This window comes from Sceloporus undulatus, chromosome 10 (genome assembly GCF_019175285.1).
Source record: "Sceloporus undulatus isolate JIND9_A2432 ecotype Alabama chromosome 10, SceUnd_v1.1, whole genome shotgun sequence".
Lineage (NCBI taxonomy): Eukaryota > Metazoa > Chordata > Lepidosauria > Squamata > Phrynosomatidae > Sceloporus > Sceloporus undulatus.
The window spans coordinates 6,634,715-6,651,184 of record NC_056531.1 but is presented as its reverse complement, the minus strand read 5'-3'; the positions used below and the strand labels follow the sequence as shown (position 1 = coordinate 6,651,184).

General features: G+C 42.0%; 1 protein-coding gene across 16 annotated transcripts in view; it reads left to right on the top strand.

Annotated features, from left to right (window-relative positions):
* Nucleotides 1-16,470, top strand: part of RIMBP2 (RIMS binding protein 2) — a 197,242-nt gene that overhangs the window by 112,062 nt on the left and 68,710 nt on the right. For 15 of the 16 annotated variants that reach the window (XM_042441759.1, XM_042441751.1, XM_042441757.1 and 12 more), the window contains 4 exons: nt 5,785-5,989; nt 10,381-10,532; nt 15,147-15,223; nt 16,258-16,367. In XM_042441759.1, the coding sequence (XP_042297693.1) occupies nt 5,785-5,989; nt 10,381-10,532; nt 15,147-15,223; nt 16,258-16,367 (544 nt within the window). Of the gene's footprint in view, nt 1-5,784; nt 5,990-10,380; nt 10,533-15,126; nt 15,224-16,257; nt 16,368-16,470 lie in introns of those variants that run through there. The other variant, XM_042441755.1, reaches the window with a different exon arrangement.

Genomic DNA, 16,470 nt, shown 5'->3' with positions numbered 1-16,470 from the left:
AAAGGACAAATAAAATGTACACATATTAAAACAATCCACATCTAAAATTCATCATTTCAGATTCACAATTTAAAATCATCTGGATAAGCTTGCCAGAAGTGACTGGTCTTTAATGCTCTTTTAAATTCTGTCAGCATATTCAGCTGTTGAATCTCTTCTGGCAGGTCATTCCACAGTCTAGGGGTGGCAGAAGAAAAAGTCCTCTGGCTGACAGTTGCCAACCTAATCCTGTCTGACTAGATTAGATGTCCGCCAGAGGAGCAGAGTGTCCTGGGTGGATTATATGAGTGGAGGTGATCCTGTAAGTAGCCTGGACCCAAACTATGCAGGACTTTAAAGGTAATAACCAACACTTTGTTCCTTGCTGGAAACTAACTGGCAGCCAGTGGAGAGATTTTAATATTGGTATAATGGTCACCACTCCTGGATGTCCCATAATCAGTCTGGCTGCCGTATTTTGAACTAACTGGAGTTTCCGAACTTGGTACAGAGCTAGCCCAATTGTATAGTGCATTGTAGAAGTCCAGCTTTGAGGTTACCAGTGTGTGCACCACCATCTTTAGGTCCTCCAGCTCTAGGTAGGGGCAGCTGGCATAACAGCCAAAGCTGTTGTGGGAGCTTTAGTCCAAGGTCTGCGCAGAAATATAAACAGAGGCTACATGCTTTGGGAGTATACAGCAGTCTCTTGATACATTCCATTACCAACTTTGTTTTCATTCCAGATGACAATTTCTGGCATTGCTTTTGATTATTAATGCTTTTTAAAAAGCAATCTGCTTATAGGTGCACAAAGGGCCCACTGTGTTCCATTCCCAGTGTACCAAAACTATAGTTCCCAAATGTTTGATCGTTTGATCGTAATAAATTTATATATATATATATATATATAGTTCCCAATATTACTTGAGGGGAAGGAAATTAATTAATAAAGCTATTTATCCTGCCAATATAACCTCAGACTGTTCAAATGTAGAGTATGGGCGGTGCTGGAATCCTTTTGATAGGGATATTAGCTTATATAGAATCATCATCATCATCATCATCATCATCCTCATCATCATGAATGTTATGCTGAGTTGGCCCTGCTTAGTACTTGGATGGGAGACCATCAATGAATACCAGGTGCTGTAGGCTATATTTCAGATGAAAGTACTAGCAAAACCACATCTGAGTATTCCTTGCCTACGAAAACCCTCTGAAATTCATGGGGTCCCCATAAGGCAGCAGGCAGCTTGAAGGCATATAAACACGCAGATCAGATAGTATGTCAGAATTCTCGATACACAGAGACTAAATTTGTAACAACCCCCAGAATATTTAACCATATGAAGAAATTTTCCCTCCATAAAGGCTAGTAAGCTAGATAGTGGCAATCTTGTATTCTGATATATATGATTATGGACTCATATTGTTCTTACCATTCTCACTCCACATGGAAATATCTCAGAGTTCTCCAGGGTAGAGGAAGAAAACAACCCATAGTAATGGAGGAGAAAAAGGTTCATAGTCATATTTCAGGATAAGACTGCATTAATTAAAAGAGGTTCTTCCAAATCTCCTGCCAGTATTTAAAAAACACACACATACAGATGGGTTATATGGGCTAACCTGGAGAAACATTGTCCCTCAGGCACCCTCAACTATGCTAGAAATGTTTCCCCAACATCTGTGTTTTGGATAGCATGGAAAGGGGTTCTCCACACATTCAGATATGCCCAATGCAGGCAACTCCTTGTGTGGAGGAGTTTTACATGTGTGTACATCAGTCTGCATGTCGGTCCCTTTCCCACAGTTTCCACACATGGAGACAGCAGTGAAGTGTTCTGCCAGAGTTAGCAGCAGCTGGAGTGTGGCTGCCTAGGCAACCTGCTAGCCAGAGTGGCCCTGTCACACGTATGTTCAGTGAATGGGGGATTCATGTAAACTTCCCCTCCTGTGCGAGGGTAAGAGGGCTGAAGTTAAATCAGGACTGGCATCTGAGATTGGCATCATCGGCCACCTGCACAGGGCCTACTGTTGTACACACAAACGTTCTTCTATTGCTCATTGGTCCAGGTGCTGGAGAGAGTGTATTTGTAATTCACCAGCAATTTTTGCTGGTGTCTGTATGAATGATCCTGAAGAAGACCAACCCATTTGCATACAGGGCAGAACATGTAGGGCTTTTAAAGAATAAATTCAGACCATCAATAAGCACACAGAGCCTAAGCTCCTTTCCCTGCTGATTCATATTCGGTATCTGTTTCTACTCCCGCTAAATGAGGTGTGCATTTGGAGGAGTCAATGTATTGTTTATGTCATATGGCATTCCTTGTATTGCGGATGGGTGCCACCCTCCTGCCCTTTATGCCTATACCATAGTAAGAAAATGCACAGTCTTCTGGTTTAATTCTTTCTTCTGCTACATGGAAAAAATAGGGATGGCCTGGCTTTAGAAGTGTTTTGGTACCTTGGTTCTGCTCAGAGAGCCTCCCAAAGGTTTGGCTTCCATCTCTGGTGTTGAATTTTTTATTAAAAAATCAGCACTGGAGTTTTTGACATGATGACATAAAGCCTTCCTGCTTCAATTTCACATAGCTTTTCATTCCAACTGGAATTACCGAGAACACTAATTTAACAGTTTCTGGAGTCTGAACGTGATTCATGGAGGTTTTTTAAAAAGAACTGTTGAATATTTTCAGGAACATGAGCTTTTGAATATACCTTAGAGCCAATTCACCAGTGCATATTTTATTGAAGTGGCGGTTGGTTTTAGAGCAAACGGTTAAAACTGTCATGCAGGATCAGAAGTAGAAAAAGTTACTTTTCGGACTACAGCTCTCAGAATCCCAATGCCAGCATGGCCACTTGTTGCCATAGTGGTGGAGGATTCTGGTAGTTTTACTTTTTTAAAGTAACTTTCCAACTTTGTGCAGCATCAGACCAGTGGTCCTCCAACACTCCAGCAATAAAAAATCTGAAAGCAACTGGAAGCAATTGACAGTTTACATGAATCCCCTGTGCTTCGATACTATTTCATTTGACCCCAACCTCTGGGAACCAGAGTTATACTTTTCTTGAGCAAAGAGTCTCAATTCTTAGATCACATGCCCGAGAAACATCAAGACCTAATCTCCATGGAGTCCTAATAACAAATTCCATTAAACATTGATTTCATGAAGAACCAGGTGTTTGATCATCTTAACACATAGCCAGATTGCAGCTCCTCTGAACAATCTTCTCATTCTCTGTGTGTTTGCTGGTTGAAGTGCAGGCTAGCATCATCACAGTATGACCAGATTGGCTCTTGTGGATTCACTATCCAACAAGCAACATCACTGACAGGGCTATAGCACAATGTTAAGATTTGTGCAGCCCCAGCTTCCCATCTTGGCACCTTCTGTAAGAGTCACAGAGCTAGGGACTTTCACAATATTAATCTAGGAAGAGGTTGCTTAGCCAAGTGGATCCTCACCCTCGGTTGTTCCCAAAGGATTTCCTTATGAGCAAGGCTAGATGGACTAAATCTGACTGCGGGAGCCAATGTGGTATAGTGGTTATAGAACTGGAGTGGGACCTGGGAGAGGCAACCTCTAGTCCCCACTGAGCCACGAACATTTACTGTGTTGCCTTGGGTCACTCTTTCTTTTTCTCTCTCACTCCCAGTTTGACTTACTTCACAGAGTTATAGGGATAGAGTGGAGAGGAAGAGAACCATGTAATCTGCTCTAAGCTCTTAGAGGAAACGTGGGATATAAATATAAGAAATAACCAAAACACCTTCAGTGAACTTTTGCAACCCATCTAAATTATTTACTCCTTCATTAATCCATTGAATCTGACTTTTATGCACACAGAAAATGATGCCCCATTGAACTCAGTGGTATTTAATTAAGAGCAGATGTGTGTATTATTGAACTACTAATTAAATATTCACCAATATGTCCTAAATGTGTATGATTTCTTTTATTATTGTTGTACTATAATTGTTAATTTGCATTTTATTTTGAACAATGTATGTGTTTCTGGGAGTCAATGGGAAGGATGAGACAGAAATCACACAAGTGCCACCCTTAACCAAAGGTGAACAACTTCTGTTGATCCATTCCAGAGGGCCAGTGCACTAAGGGCCAACCCACCCCTCCTTACAAAACTGGAAGTGAATGGAAGTCTATTTCAATTTTTTAAAAAACTTTCCAACAATACATGGCATAAATGGATCAGATCTCCTCATTCCTCCATTGAAGTGATTTCTGTTTCACCCTTCCCATTCTCTTACATTTTTTTAGAGGTGCATGTGTTTGGAAGGGGCATAAATAAATCTTGGAGTTACACATTGTCCACCCTACACTGATTCTTGAGAATGTTTTTAAAGCCATTTCTCCTATGGAATGTCGCCCCCCCCCCCCCGAGATTGCCCATATTCTTCATTTATGTCATTCATTTGTATCCCGCTTGCCTTCATAGATCTTAGGATAGCATACACACAGAGACAATTTTATCTTCCTAACAACTCTGTAAAGTAGATTATGGTGAGAGACAGTGATTGGCCCAAGGTTACTAAACTAGATCTTAGCCAAAAAGCTGAGAAGCGATGGCCCAAGGTTACCAAGTAAACTTCATGATTGAATGAGGATTTGAATGTTTTTATCCCTAGTCTTAATCTAACTTCTCATGGTCTCAGAACACCTTGTTGATTCTTTCTTCATGGTTGTCATAAAAGCTATATCTTATTTTCAAAAAAGAGGGAAATCCAAATTGTTGTGAATATTAATTCTGTCCTAATAACACATTCAGCCTCCCATTCATCCACACACAGCCCTACTGATGTTGTTTTGAATCCTGTTGCTTTGACCTGACTAGAGTAGACCTACAGGATCAAATACTGAATGATGAGTCAACATGTAGATAAATCCCATTTATTCAGTAAGTCTACTCTAGTTGGGTAGAGTAGGATTTAATTTACTGTTTCCTCATACCATGCCCATACGGTCCTCTGGGGGAGAAACAGATGCTTTGGTTTACTCTCAACAGTTCATTCTTAGCTTTCTTTTTGACTATGGCTTACACATTACCTTTCCAGCCTACAAGTGTTATTTTGACTGTTCTCAGGCATGTGCTTATGTGAAGAAATATAATATATACAACAGGCAATAACTTCAGTAATGCTGTGATGGAGATGATCTTTAATTCTAGGATCTCTGATGGGCTATGGTCCAGTTCAGATTTTCACTGCTTCCATGCAGTTACTTGTCTCTAACATCCTTTTCATGCAGTTGGGATCACATGAAAATGCCTTTTATTTATAGATTAGTTACTTTTATTTCTTCCACTGAGTTCAAGGCAACAGGTGGTTCTCCTGCTTCCCACTTTTTCCTCACAACAAACTCGTGAGGTAGATTCAATAGAGAAGGGATAGAATTTAATGGCTCATTGGAGATTTGGACATGGATATTCCAAGTCTTAGTCCAACAGGTTAATGATTACACCACATTAACTCTCCAAGTTTTTATTTACTAAGTCTTTCACATGGAGATCATGCCCATCAGTGGTGTGACTTTTTATTGTGTCAGTCTCATTTGAGCCAAAGATAGCACACACATCTCATTGATTGATACAGTCATCACCTTAATGCAATTTTGGTTGAGTTCTAAGTCTGCTTCCTCCCATCGGTGACTATATGGAGGCTGTCAAGAATTTCAGCTGGACCATAGGCAGAGCCCTTTAAATAGATAGTAGATATGCATGCATGCACACTCATCTTTGGCCCACCCTGCATCTTTTTTCTGTTCTCAATTTGCCCAGGCCAAGGTTCGCGAGCTAGAGGAGAAATGTCGGACACAGAGTGAACAGTTTAACCTCCTCTCTAAGGAACTAGAAAGGTTTCGGCAGCAAGCTGGGAAGATTGATCTCCTGAGTAGTAACTCATTGGCATCCTTGGATAGTCCTGGCTCCCCTAGCAAATCCCTGTCCCAGCTAATGAATGGAATCTCCACTTCTTTAGGCAAAGGTAAGAAGGTGTACTTTGGTTCAAACTGTCTCTAGAACATCACCACATAGCCTGAAAAAACCACAAAAACTGTCTGTGGAATGTTTAGAAACCTCTGTTAACTTCTAAAAAGTTTTAGAAGCTTGCTTCACTTGGGCGGGTTACACACCGCCATTTAGTATGCGCTCCGCACATCCTAGGGTTAGGAAGGGGCGTGCTAGGGTTAGGAAGGTTCTCACCTTCCTAACCGCTCCTCTCCCTAGGACGCGTGGAGTGCGTACTAAATGGCAGTGCCCGTCCACATGGGCACTGCCATATTTACGTCTTGGATGCACAATGTCCAGACGTGGTGCGGCGGAAGTGACACCGCGAGTGCGCGCCTCACAGCGCCACTTCCAGAGACCAAAAAGGAGCACCATTTCGGTGCTCCTTTTTAGCTGCGCTGGGAAGCCTCGCGGTCTGGCCACTGGGGCTTCTCGGCGTAGCTAATGGAGCCAGCGCCAGACCGCCTGCTTTTGGGTGGTTTGTAACGCACCTCGATATCATTGTGTCTCTTGGAACACTGACAAGTAGTTCAGATATAATACCATTTGATATGTTGGCTTTACATGAATGAGAAGTGCTCATTCATGTAAAGGCTCCGAAGGTCCCTTCTTCACTATCCTTCCTCTCCTTACACACAGTGACATGATTAAATAGATTGGATTTTCTCTCTCATCTCTGAAAAAGTCCTGGACTGGAGATCAGAGTTATATGCTGGTTCCTAATTGTGAGTTTTGAGGCCTGGCAGTGCAACGGTTAAATGCCAGTGCTGCAGCCACAACATTGTGAGTTCAGTCCCACAGGGCTCCAGTTTGACTCAGCCTTCCATCCTTTTGTATGTTGGTAAAATGAGTACCCAGCTTGTTGGGAGCAATTTGCTTACACATTGTAAACTGCTTAGAAAGTGCTTAGTTCACTATGAAGCAGTATAGAAATGTGAATGCTGTTGCTATTGCTGTTGCAAAAGGGCCTCCTGCCTGAGTGAGTGCATTTTGATTGAGGTGATTTTACTTTTCATTTTTCATGTTGTGTTTCAATTAACCTGTTTTATATGTATTTGCTTTTCGTAAATGTCAGCGAACAGAGTTTTCTGAATTATTTTAATGCATCAAATTATTTATGATAATAAGAATTATTATGGCTCTGGAATGTACCATTTCTGCTTATAGGAAGAGCGTTGTTTGTGTAAAGCCTGGCACCTGCCTTATAACTATAGTGTTGGAGAAGGTTTGGCCTTCCAAATGTTGTTGATATACAGATTCCGTTCTCCCTCACCATTGGCTATGCTGGTTGGGGCAGATTGGAGTTGCACTCTAACGTTTGGAAATCTACTTTTTCTGCATTCCTGTTGTCAGCAGAGGTGGTGGGGTTTTTAGAAAGGAAGACTGACACATTTGCAAGACTGACACAGTCATGGTTGCTCTGCCACAATATCCTGGAGAAGATTTACTGTCCTTTGCTTTGTACGTGTCAATCTGTATCTAGCTAAAATTTACCTTTTTGGTCACCTCAGTTTCAAAGGCTACAAACAACAGTATGGTCTGATAGAGAGAGGAACATCAGGGTTCCCTTAAAGATTATCTTATACTTTGGAGTATCAGGAATTACAGAATACAGGTGAATAGATATGCAGCTTTATAACAAGTATTTACTGCAGGAGCCCCATTCTTGCTGCAGTTGCATCAGTAAATAAAAATGGAAACATACTGCTTTCAGAGCAGCCACTATTGCACGTTTTGTCAATTGTGCACCTGGGGCTGTTTTTGACATCACACTCTCTTCTTGATCTCCCTTAACTCTGCCTCCCTGTCCTATGGCCTACACAGCATGTCTTTTGTTTTTTTTGTTGTTGTTTTTATTTTCACTTTTTCATGCAATTCTGGAATCATAGAGTTGGAAAAGACCACAAGGGCCATCCAGCCCAACCCCCTGCCATGCAGGAACTCTCAATCAAAGCATACGCAACAGAGTTCTTGTTAATGCAGTTTAAGTTTTTAAAAAGAAAAGAAAAATAGAAAAAGTTTTAAAGCCAATCAGCTTGGTTACGAATTGGGGGGGGGGGGGGGGTTGGAGAGGAGGAGACACTGACACCACATGTCTGCCAATTTTACAACAGCCCCAGCAAAGACATTTCACACCTGGGGATTTGCACGATTAAAGGGCCTAACCTTGCTTCAGGGACACAGCAGCTGAGGGTTGGAGGTGTTGTCATGCAAAAAGTATTGCCAAAGGCACTTTTTCCAGCCCTAATTGTAGTTTAAAAGCCACTTGGTGTGATCTCCTAAATCACACACTCCTTTTGGAGATAGGAAACATAGTTTGAGAAAAGCTGATTCATCTCCCCTGCTCCAGCTCCGCAGCTGAAGAGCTACAATTCCAATCGACCTTTAATGTGTTCTCAAATTGTATACTGTCTCTCAGTTGCCCTGGAGAAAGAGGAGTTCTTGATTTATCATTGGGTGTGGAATTTGATGGAATTTGCACAGGAGAACGCCCCTATATAAGCCCCACACAACCTGCCATAAATAAGAAAGACTTAAGATTGATCTCCTAAGTGCATTACAGAATTCTCGAGTCCTTCGTCACTTAGAGAGAGAAAAACCTGTGGAAGTTTTTAAAAGTAGTTGCCAAATAATTTAAGACAGAGTTTTTCCCACCCTGTCGATTATGTTCCTGTAGCTGTGTTTTCCCAAAACTAATAAATAAAGTACTTCCCTCCCATTCCCTGTGATGTTGGTGGTGGTGCTGATGGTGGCAAAGAGGGTGGTTGGGGCTGGTCTGTTCCAATTTGCCTCTCACATCACTACTAACTGAGCTTTGGCTTGCTGCTTTCCTTTTAGACCATGAATAATTTCCAGTGGTCAAAGCAGCAGGATTGACTGGAGGTCACTCAGGGACACTTGGAATACTTCCAGCATGTGTGTGCATGATGCTGCCTAGGATGGCTGTTGCCCTCTGATGAGGTCTAGATTGGCAGGTTGGGCTGATTCGGATGTTGAATTAAGACAGATCCAAATGTATGTGTGTGTATATGTCTTTTTAATGAAACACACACTTTTCAGTCAGATTAAAGCCAGGGAATGCTTTTAACACTGAAAGGAGTACAAAAGAGAAGAGAGTGAAACACACCCTTGCTTTTCCATCACCACACTGCATCCTCAGTTCCATGTTTCAGAACTTCAGAGGAATTTCCTTCCCTGGTAAGTCTAGAAATTAGAAGATCAGGCCTGGTGAATCAAGGATCCAACTTTATTGAAAGAAATGCATTCCTGTCCCACACCTTGACAGACCAGAATCTTAAAAAAATGAGGGCCTGAGTTCAGCATCCCTTTCACTCCTTCCCTCAGCTAGCTGACTTTTTGTAGCACTTTAAGGCGAGTATATATTTAATCTATGCATATTATACATAAATAGTTTTTAGTGTATCACAGTTGCTTCACAATGTTGAAGCAGCAAGACTATTATTATTATCATCATCATCATCATCATCATCATCATCATCATCATCATCACATATGCTGATAGCATCTGTCACCTCCCTTAGGCTTCTCCAGCCTCTCTGATCCTGCTGCAATCCTTGCAGTAGCTTGCAGCCTCTGCTTAAAAACCTCCAAAGACAGAGACTCCACCACACTCCAAACCAGCATATTCCACTGTCAGAATAGCTCTTACTGTCAGGAAATTCTTCGTAATGTTCAGGTGGAATCTCTTTTCCTATAATTTGAATCCATTGCTCCATATCCAGGTCTCCAGAGCAGTAGAACACAAGCTTGCTCCAGCCTCAATATGATATCTCTTCAAATATTTCAACAGGGCTATCATGTCACCTCTTTAAATTTCTCTTGACCAGTCTAAACATACCCAGGTCTTTAATAACACTCTGCATGAGGTATGGTTTCCAGACCCTTCACCATTTTGGTCACCCTCCCCTGGACAAGCTCCAGGTTGTCAACATCCTTCTTGAATTGTGACCAGAACTGGACACAATATTCCAGGTGAAGACTGACTAAAATAGAGTACTGTTACTTTCGAACTTCTAGATTTGCAGAAACTGGGACTAGTGACAGGAGCTCACTCCACCATGCAGCACTTGGGCCCTGACCTGCCGATCTTGCAGTCATCAGAGTCAGCGTCTTAAAAGCTGAGCCATCACATCCTTATTTCCCATCTATGTTCTAAAAATGAAGAGGTACACCATCCTCTGAGTCCACAGATGTTTTCTGCTTGAGATCTCTGGATATAGCGTGGGATATAAATAATTTAAATAAATACATAACTATATAAATAAATTCAGAACTGCCCCGAGCTTGCCACACAATTTGGTATCTGAGCCTTTTATGATTTTGTTCTTTTTTCTGTTTTCTGCACAGGTCATGAAAGCTCCTCTGGAGGCCACTGTGTGATCTCAGAGTTTATACGACCCCTACAGCTATCTGGTGACAAACCAGAGCAATTGTCCATCAAGCCAACTTTTCTGTCCCGGTCACGATCTGGCAGCCCAAGATGCAGATTTGAACCAGATGTAAGCAATAAATCCAGCAGGCTTGAGTCTTCCTTGGTTGTGGTGGCAGGGCAACAAGTTTAGCTCAGAAAAGCTGGTGATATTGATATCATAATGGTGTGCAACAATTCCTAGGAAAGGGGTACATATAAGGAACAAACAGAGATCAGGATGTGGACAAACATGATAAGATGGGAAGACACAATAAGGTGGTTCCAGTATGACACCAAACCATGGTTTGTATAGCACCACCATGGTTTGTTGTATAGCACCATCATGGTTTGAATAAATGAAGGGAAGACTGCAATTGCGAGTCTCTCCTTCCTTCTTTTTCCCTGCATGTGTTGAAATTTCTCTAAAATATAATATGCTGTTTTTTCCTGCCTCACAATGCAGGATCAAATCCTTATTTGCAAGACCAGTTCAAGCTATGCTTTATTGGTTTAGCTGAAATGGCAAATGATGGCTTGCCTCAGTCTAGAATTGGACAGAGGGAATTGTGATATACAAAGAGAGTAGAGGAAATGTGCAATCTCAAGGCTCCTTGTTGCTCACTCAAGTAACACAAAATCATAGTTTGACAGTGCTGAACCACTTGGTTTTCCCCCCCCCAGAGCAATTTCCACCTAACTTTTTATGACTAATTCCACCTCACTTTTAATGACTGAATACTTAGGTACAGATAATGTAGATCAGAGGGAACCTAACTTCAGTAGGGACATCCTGCAGAAGAAAGAAAGCCCCAAATAGTTTTTGTTCTTTAAACAAAGCCATGTGTTTAAAACCTAAGAGATGTTAGCTGAGTAGGAACAGAGTTTGTAAGTTACTTTTAAGAATAATGAACGAGGTGGCATGAAGCCATCCAAAACTGAGCTGTGGAACCCCTTACTCAGCTATGGATGGCTTAGTAATTTTCCAGGCGCTGGGGATAAATGGCACACTCCACGTGATAAAAAAGGAAATATTCCAAATGTTACACTGCTTTTGTCATTTTTATGAGAGTAATATATGTTTGAATCTACCACTTTCCTTTAAAAAAAACTTTAAATCAACATTTTATTTCTTTAGAGAGATTTTGCTTCTATTTTAAAAATTCAAAATCTATATTGGTGTCATGCCTTTATTTGTTGCTATGTACCTGTAAATAGTTTCTAACGCATGGCAACCCTAAGGCGAACCTATCACAAGATTTTCTTTGCAATACTTGTTCGGCTGTGGGGGGAGGGTTACCTTTGCCTTCCTCTGAGACTAAGAGAGTGTGATTTACCCAAGGTTACCTAGTAGGTTTCCATGACCAAGTGGGGATTCAAACCTTAGTCTCAAGAGTCATAGTGCTTAAACCACTATGCGACGCTGGGCCCCATGCCTTTAGTAGACCAACTGAAAGAGCACAAGCTTTACAACTCTCCAGGTCTGACATAAAGACAGGTTTCTCCCCTTTCCCTTAGGCACTTGCTTATTGTAATATCATTCCTAGTGAAGTGATCTGGACTTCCCAAAGTTGGCACACCTTTTTGTATCATTTTGATTAACCTAATAAAGGCATTACTCTAATATGGATTGTGGAATTTTTCTTCTTGCCAGCGCTGTATCTTTGTCTTAATAACACAGTGCCCAAAATAGTCCTGTGGTACAGATAGGGATGTATACTATTTAGTTGCCATGATGAGTGTACTCCTCTCACCTTTCTGGAGGAAAGAAATATGGTTTTCCTAAATACAGCATTGGACTTGGAGTCTTGGGAATAAATCCCATGGAACACAATAGGACCTATGTCTAAATGGAAGGACATAGAAATGCATCATACATATACTATGGAATTGGTTTGTACAGAGTTTGCAGTACGTCAAGAAAAATAAGTATGTGTGCTCTGTGAGGAATTATGTTTCCACTCTTTGGAAATGTGAGGTTGGTTAAGAACCAACTTTTCTTGCTCTCCCTTTCCCACCAAAGCTCTTTCAGACTGAATTGTTCATTGTTTGCCTCTTTTTTCTTCTTCTTTTTGTGGTAATTACGAGGTTCCATCATACCTTGTAGAAGGTTTGGGTTTTCCAGACATGGTCCAGCATCTGAGAGAAAAGAGAATTATATTATACTGAAACTCTTCATGAGAAAGCATGCTTTGAAAAGTCAAAGCAGCAAAAAGGCACTTGATGTGGCAGTTTTGGAGAATACAAGGGAGCTTCACCCCTTTCCACAAAGGCTAATTCATTTGCTGTCTCAATGTTTGATAGCAAAGAAGGGAGAAAGGAGGTAGACTACCAAAGTAGTCACTATAGACTCAGTTATGAATTCTACTGCATGCCAGCCCAGAGGAGGAAAGGGCTGTGTCCTTTCCATGGGGTACAAGACTATGAGTAGGAAGAAAGCAATAGTGAAAACATTTATGGCTTTATCAGTAGGTGAGCGGATGGAGGAAGGCAGGCTAGAAGCAGTCTGCTCTGAGTGTAGGACATATTGAACTATGGGCCTGAACAGACAGGCCAAAATAAAGCTGCTTTGGGTCACTTTAGAGGTATGTTGTTTAAATGACTCACATGTCTTAAGGGTCCAGAAGCTGCACCAAAGCTGTGCTCCAGTCCTTAGGATTGAAGCATGGCTTTGATGTGGCTTCTGGCCTCTTACGACGCATGCATCATTTAAACAGTATATCTCCAAAGTGACCGGAAGCAGCTTTATTTTGACCTGTCTGTTCGGGCCCTGTTTCTGCAAGCTGGCTTGCTGGTTCCATTTGCTGGCCGAATAGAAATGTCATTATGGCAAGAACTTGGAAATAACTTGTTGGAAATAACACATTGCTTGTAATTAACTCCCATTCCCAGCACAAAGGATATCTAATTTACATTACAACTGTAAAATGATGAAGGATAACATTACTTCTGCTTTGTAATTGTAACTACAGTGCGCCTGCTCATACGCAGGCGTGCTTTGCGCGGCTTTCAGCATATGCTGAAAGCCATGCGGGGAGCAAGGGGCGGCACGTCCCATAGGGAGTAATGGGGTGCATGCCCATGGCACATGTGTGCTGCCGCGCCTCTGTGTGCATGAGCCCCATTCATTTAAATGGGGCTTGAGCATGTGCGGGAATTTGCTTTACGTGGGGGAGTCCAGAATGGATCCCCCGCGTAAAGCAAGGGCGCACTGTATTAGTTACTTTTATAGTTACTGGATGGGGCTTCACTAAATATCATATGGTTCAAGTGCTGGCTTGTGCTTTGCTTGGTGCTTGTGTCTCTTTGTGCTCTGTTGTGGATGTTGAAGTAATCTCTGAGGTGGAAAGGAAGAGAATATGGTGCTGGGATTTTTGTTTAATGGTTGGGCATTTATTTTGCATTAAAAAGTTTCCAATTACATTCTGCTGATTCAGTAAACGTTATTAGGTGGCAGAGCTTGGAATTGTCTTTTTCCTGTGAACTTCAAGATCACTCTGTGAGCTTCTGTATGTATGGTAGTGGGGTGTCAACAAACTGAGGCCTCTAGGACAAACCTAGACCATTCAAATATGAAGAATGAGCCCTAATTTGTAGATGAGAGAGTAGCTGCCTACTCCACTAATCAAAGTAGATTTCCAGTGAAATTAATCACTAGTAAAGGTAGGCAATGGTGCACTAAGTAGGCCAGTCATGTAGGGCCCGAACAGACAGGCCAAAATAAAGCTACTTCGGGTTACTTTGGAGGTATGCTGTTTAAATGACACATGATCTTAAGGGTCCAGAAGCTGCACCAAAGCTGTGCTCTAGTCCTTAGGACTGGAGCGTGGCTTTGGCGTGGCTTCCAGCCTCTTAGGACACATGCATCATTTAAACTGCATACCTCCAAAGTGATCTGAAGCAACTTTATTTTGGCCTGTCTGTTCAGGCCTGTAGTTTTACATAAGGCAGTTATATATTACTCAACTTAGGGCCACTGTATCCAAGTGTCCCTCTGGAATCTGAGATTTGATCAAGCAGTGATTGCCTGTTTGCAGCACTCATCTTCTCAAATGGCAATTGGTTTGTAAAGAACATTTTGATTATGCAAGGTGTTCAGAACTGTCCTTGATACCATTTTTAGGACTTCCACATATTATTTTGGTAAATCTTTGATGCTTCTCTCTCTCTCTCTCTCGCTCTCTCTCTCTCTCTCACACACACACACACACACACACACACTCAAAGCAGGAGGCAGGTAAATGTGTTAACTTGCAGGAGAGAAACCAAGAAGGAATCTTTTGGCATCTTAAACTAGTAAGTGGACTGGTGTCCTCAGAGGCTTTTGTCCAAATAAAACAGTGGGTTCTCCCTAAGGGCGGGCTTCTGATCTGCGAATTTGACCTCCTCTGATTGTGCCATTGAAAAATATGGGGCATGATTGCTTTGTTTAGCATCCATGGCGGGAGGGGGAACTGAATATCCACCAATTTGGAGGGTCACTGTATAAGCCTTCAAGGTGCCATAAGACCCCTTGTTTTTGTTGTTTAGCATTATACACTTTCCTGAATAAGTAAGATGATCCATAAGCTGTATCTGTAGAGGGGGTGGGAAAAGGCATGCATCGGCTTAAATCTCACTTTAAGCATTATTGTATACGTTTACACTCACTGAAATTAAGATATTTCCCATCCTGATGTGTGAAGATGGGTTCTTCTTCTTACAGATGGATAATGAACAGAATTCCAATACCTCAAAGCAGAGATACTCGGGAAAAGTCCATCTTTGCATCGCCCGATATAGGTAACTTCAAACTTCACCAAATAGGCTTTTATGCAATAATGTATCTTTAAGCTCCTTCATGCAAACCTATGGGAAATGTGAAGTGGTGAACTTGCTGGTGAAATTACGGAGAGTGCTAAGGAAAGGGCCTATTTGGCTGTCCAGTGCTGGCCCCACTGTTAGGAAGAATGAGATGGTTGGCTGAAACAGGTAGGTGCCAGGTAGTGTGGAGGTGACAGTGGTGCAACCCATTGCCTCTGTTGGATGACTAGGCTGTGTATATTCCGAAGGGAGATGAGCACCTCAAGCAACCAAGAAGCAACCCATCTTGGCTTCAATTGCAGCCAAAGGGAAGAGAAACAAGAGCTTACATCCAGTTAGTGGGATAAACAGATGTAAGTTTACCTTAGTCTTCACATGTCTGTTTTTGGTTGCAGCAGAGGTTGCTATTTCCTTCCTTTCTGTGCAGTGACCAGAGGCCCCTAAAGCTAATGTAAAGCTGCTAAAACTCCCCCATGGCCATTCCATGCCTAGTAGAGAGCAAGAGGAAGATCACAGAAGCATCTAGACATGTCCCCGTAACCAGACTCAAAATGATTGTATTAGCCACAGGTTTCTGGAGGTTTCTGTAATTGCTTTGCATCTGGCTATGAGGACATAGCCAGACACTTCTGTGACCCCCTTCTACATTCTTCTCCAGGTACAAATGGCCATCTATGGTAAATCCAGGGTGTGGTAAGTGGCTCAGCATAGAGTAGTTCTACACTATGCTAAGACATGTAGGATTGAGGCCAAGCTGTGGAGCATGTTTATGCATAGTGCTCCACTCCACACATGCTAAATGCATATAATTTAAGTAGAGGTGGGGGGTCTTTACATGAAATAGTCAAGATGTGGCTGCTGAATGATCGGACATCAGCAGAAATGTGTCCTCCACCTCCCCTCCCCTCCCCTCATCTCACTTGCTAACACTACCCTGAGATTCTTAACAGTGACTAGTTATATCCCCTCAAAGGTGATGAGGAAATATTTACTACCTGTGCCTTTCACTGTAGTTATAACCCATTTGATGGACCAAATGAAAACCCTGAAGCGGAGCTCCCCCTCACCGCAGGAAAATACCTCTACGTGTATGGAGACATGGATGAAGATGGTTTCTATGAAGGTCTGTTGGAGGATGGGGTGAAGTTGTTGTAGTGGTTGATCCTCTTTAACCACTTCTCATGGAGGTGGGGTGCTGACCTATTGATTTACTTTTGTGGTGCTAA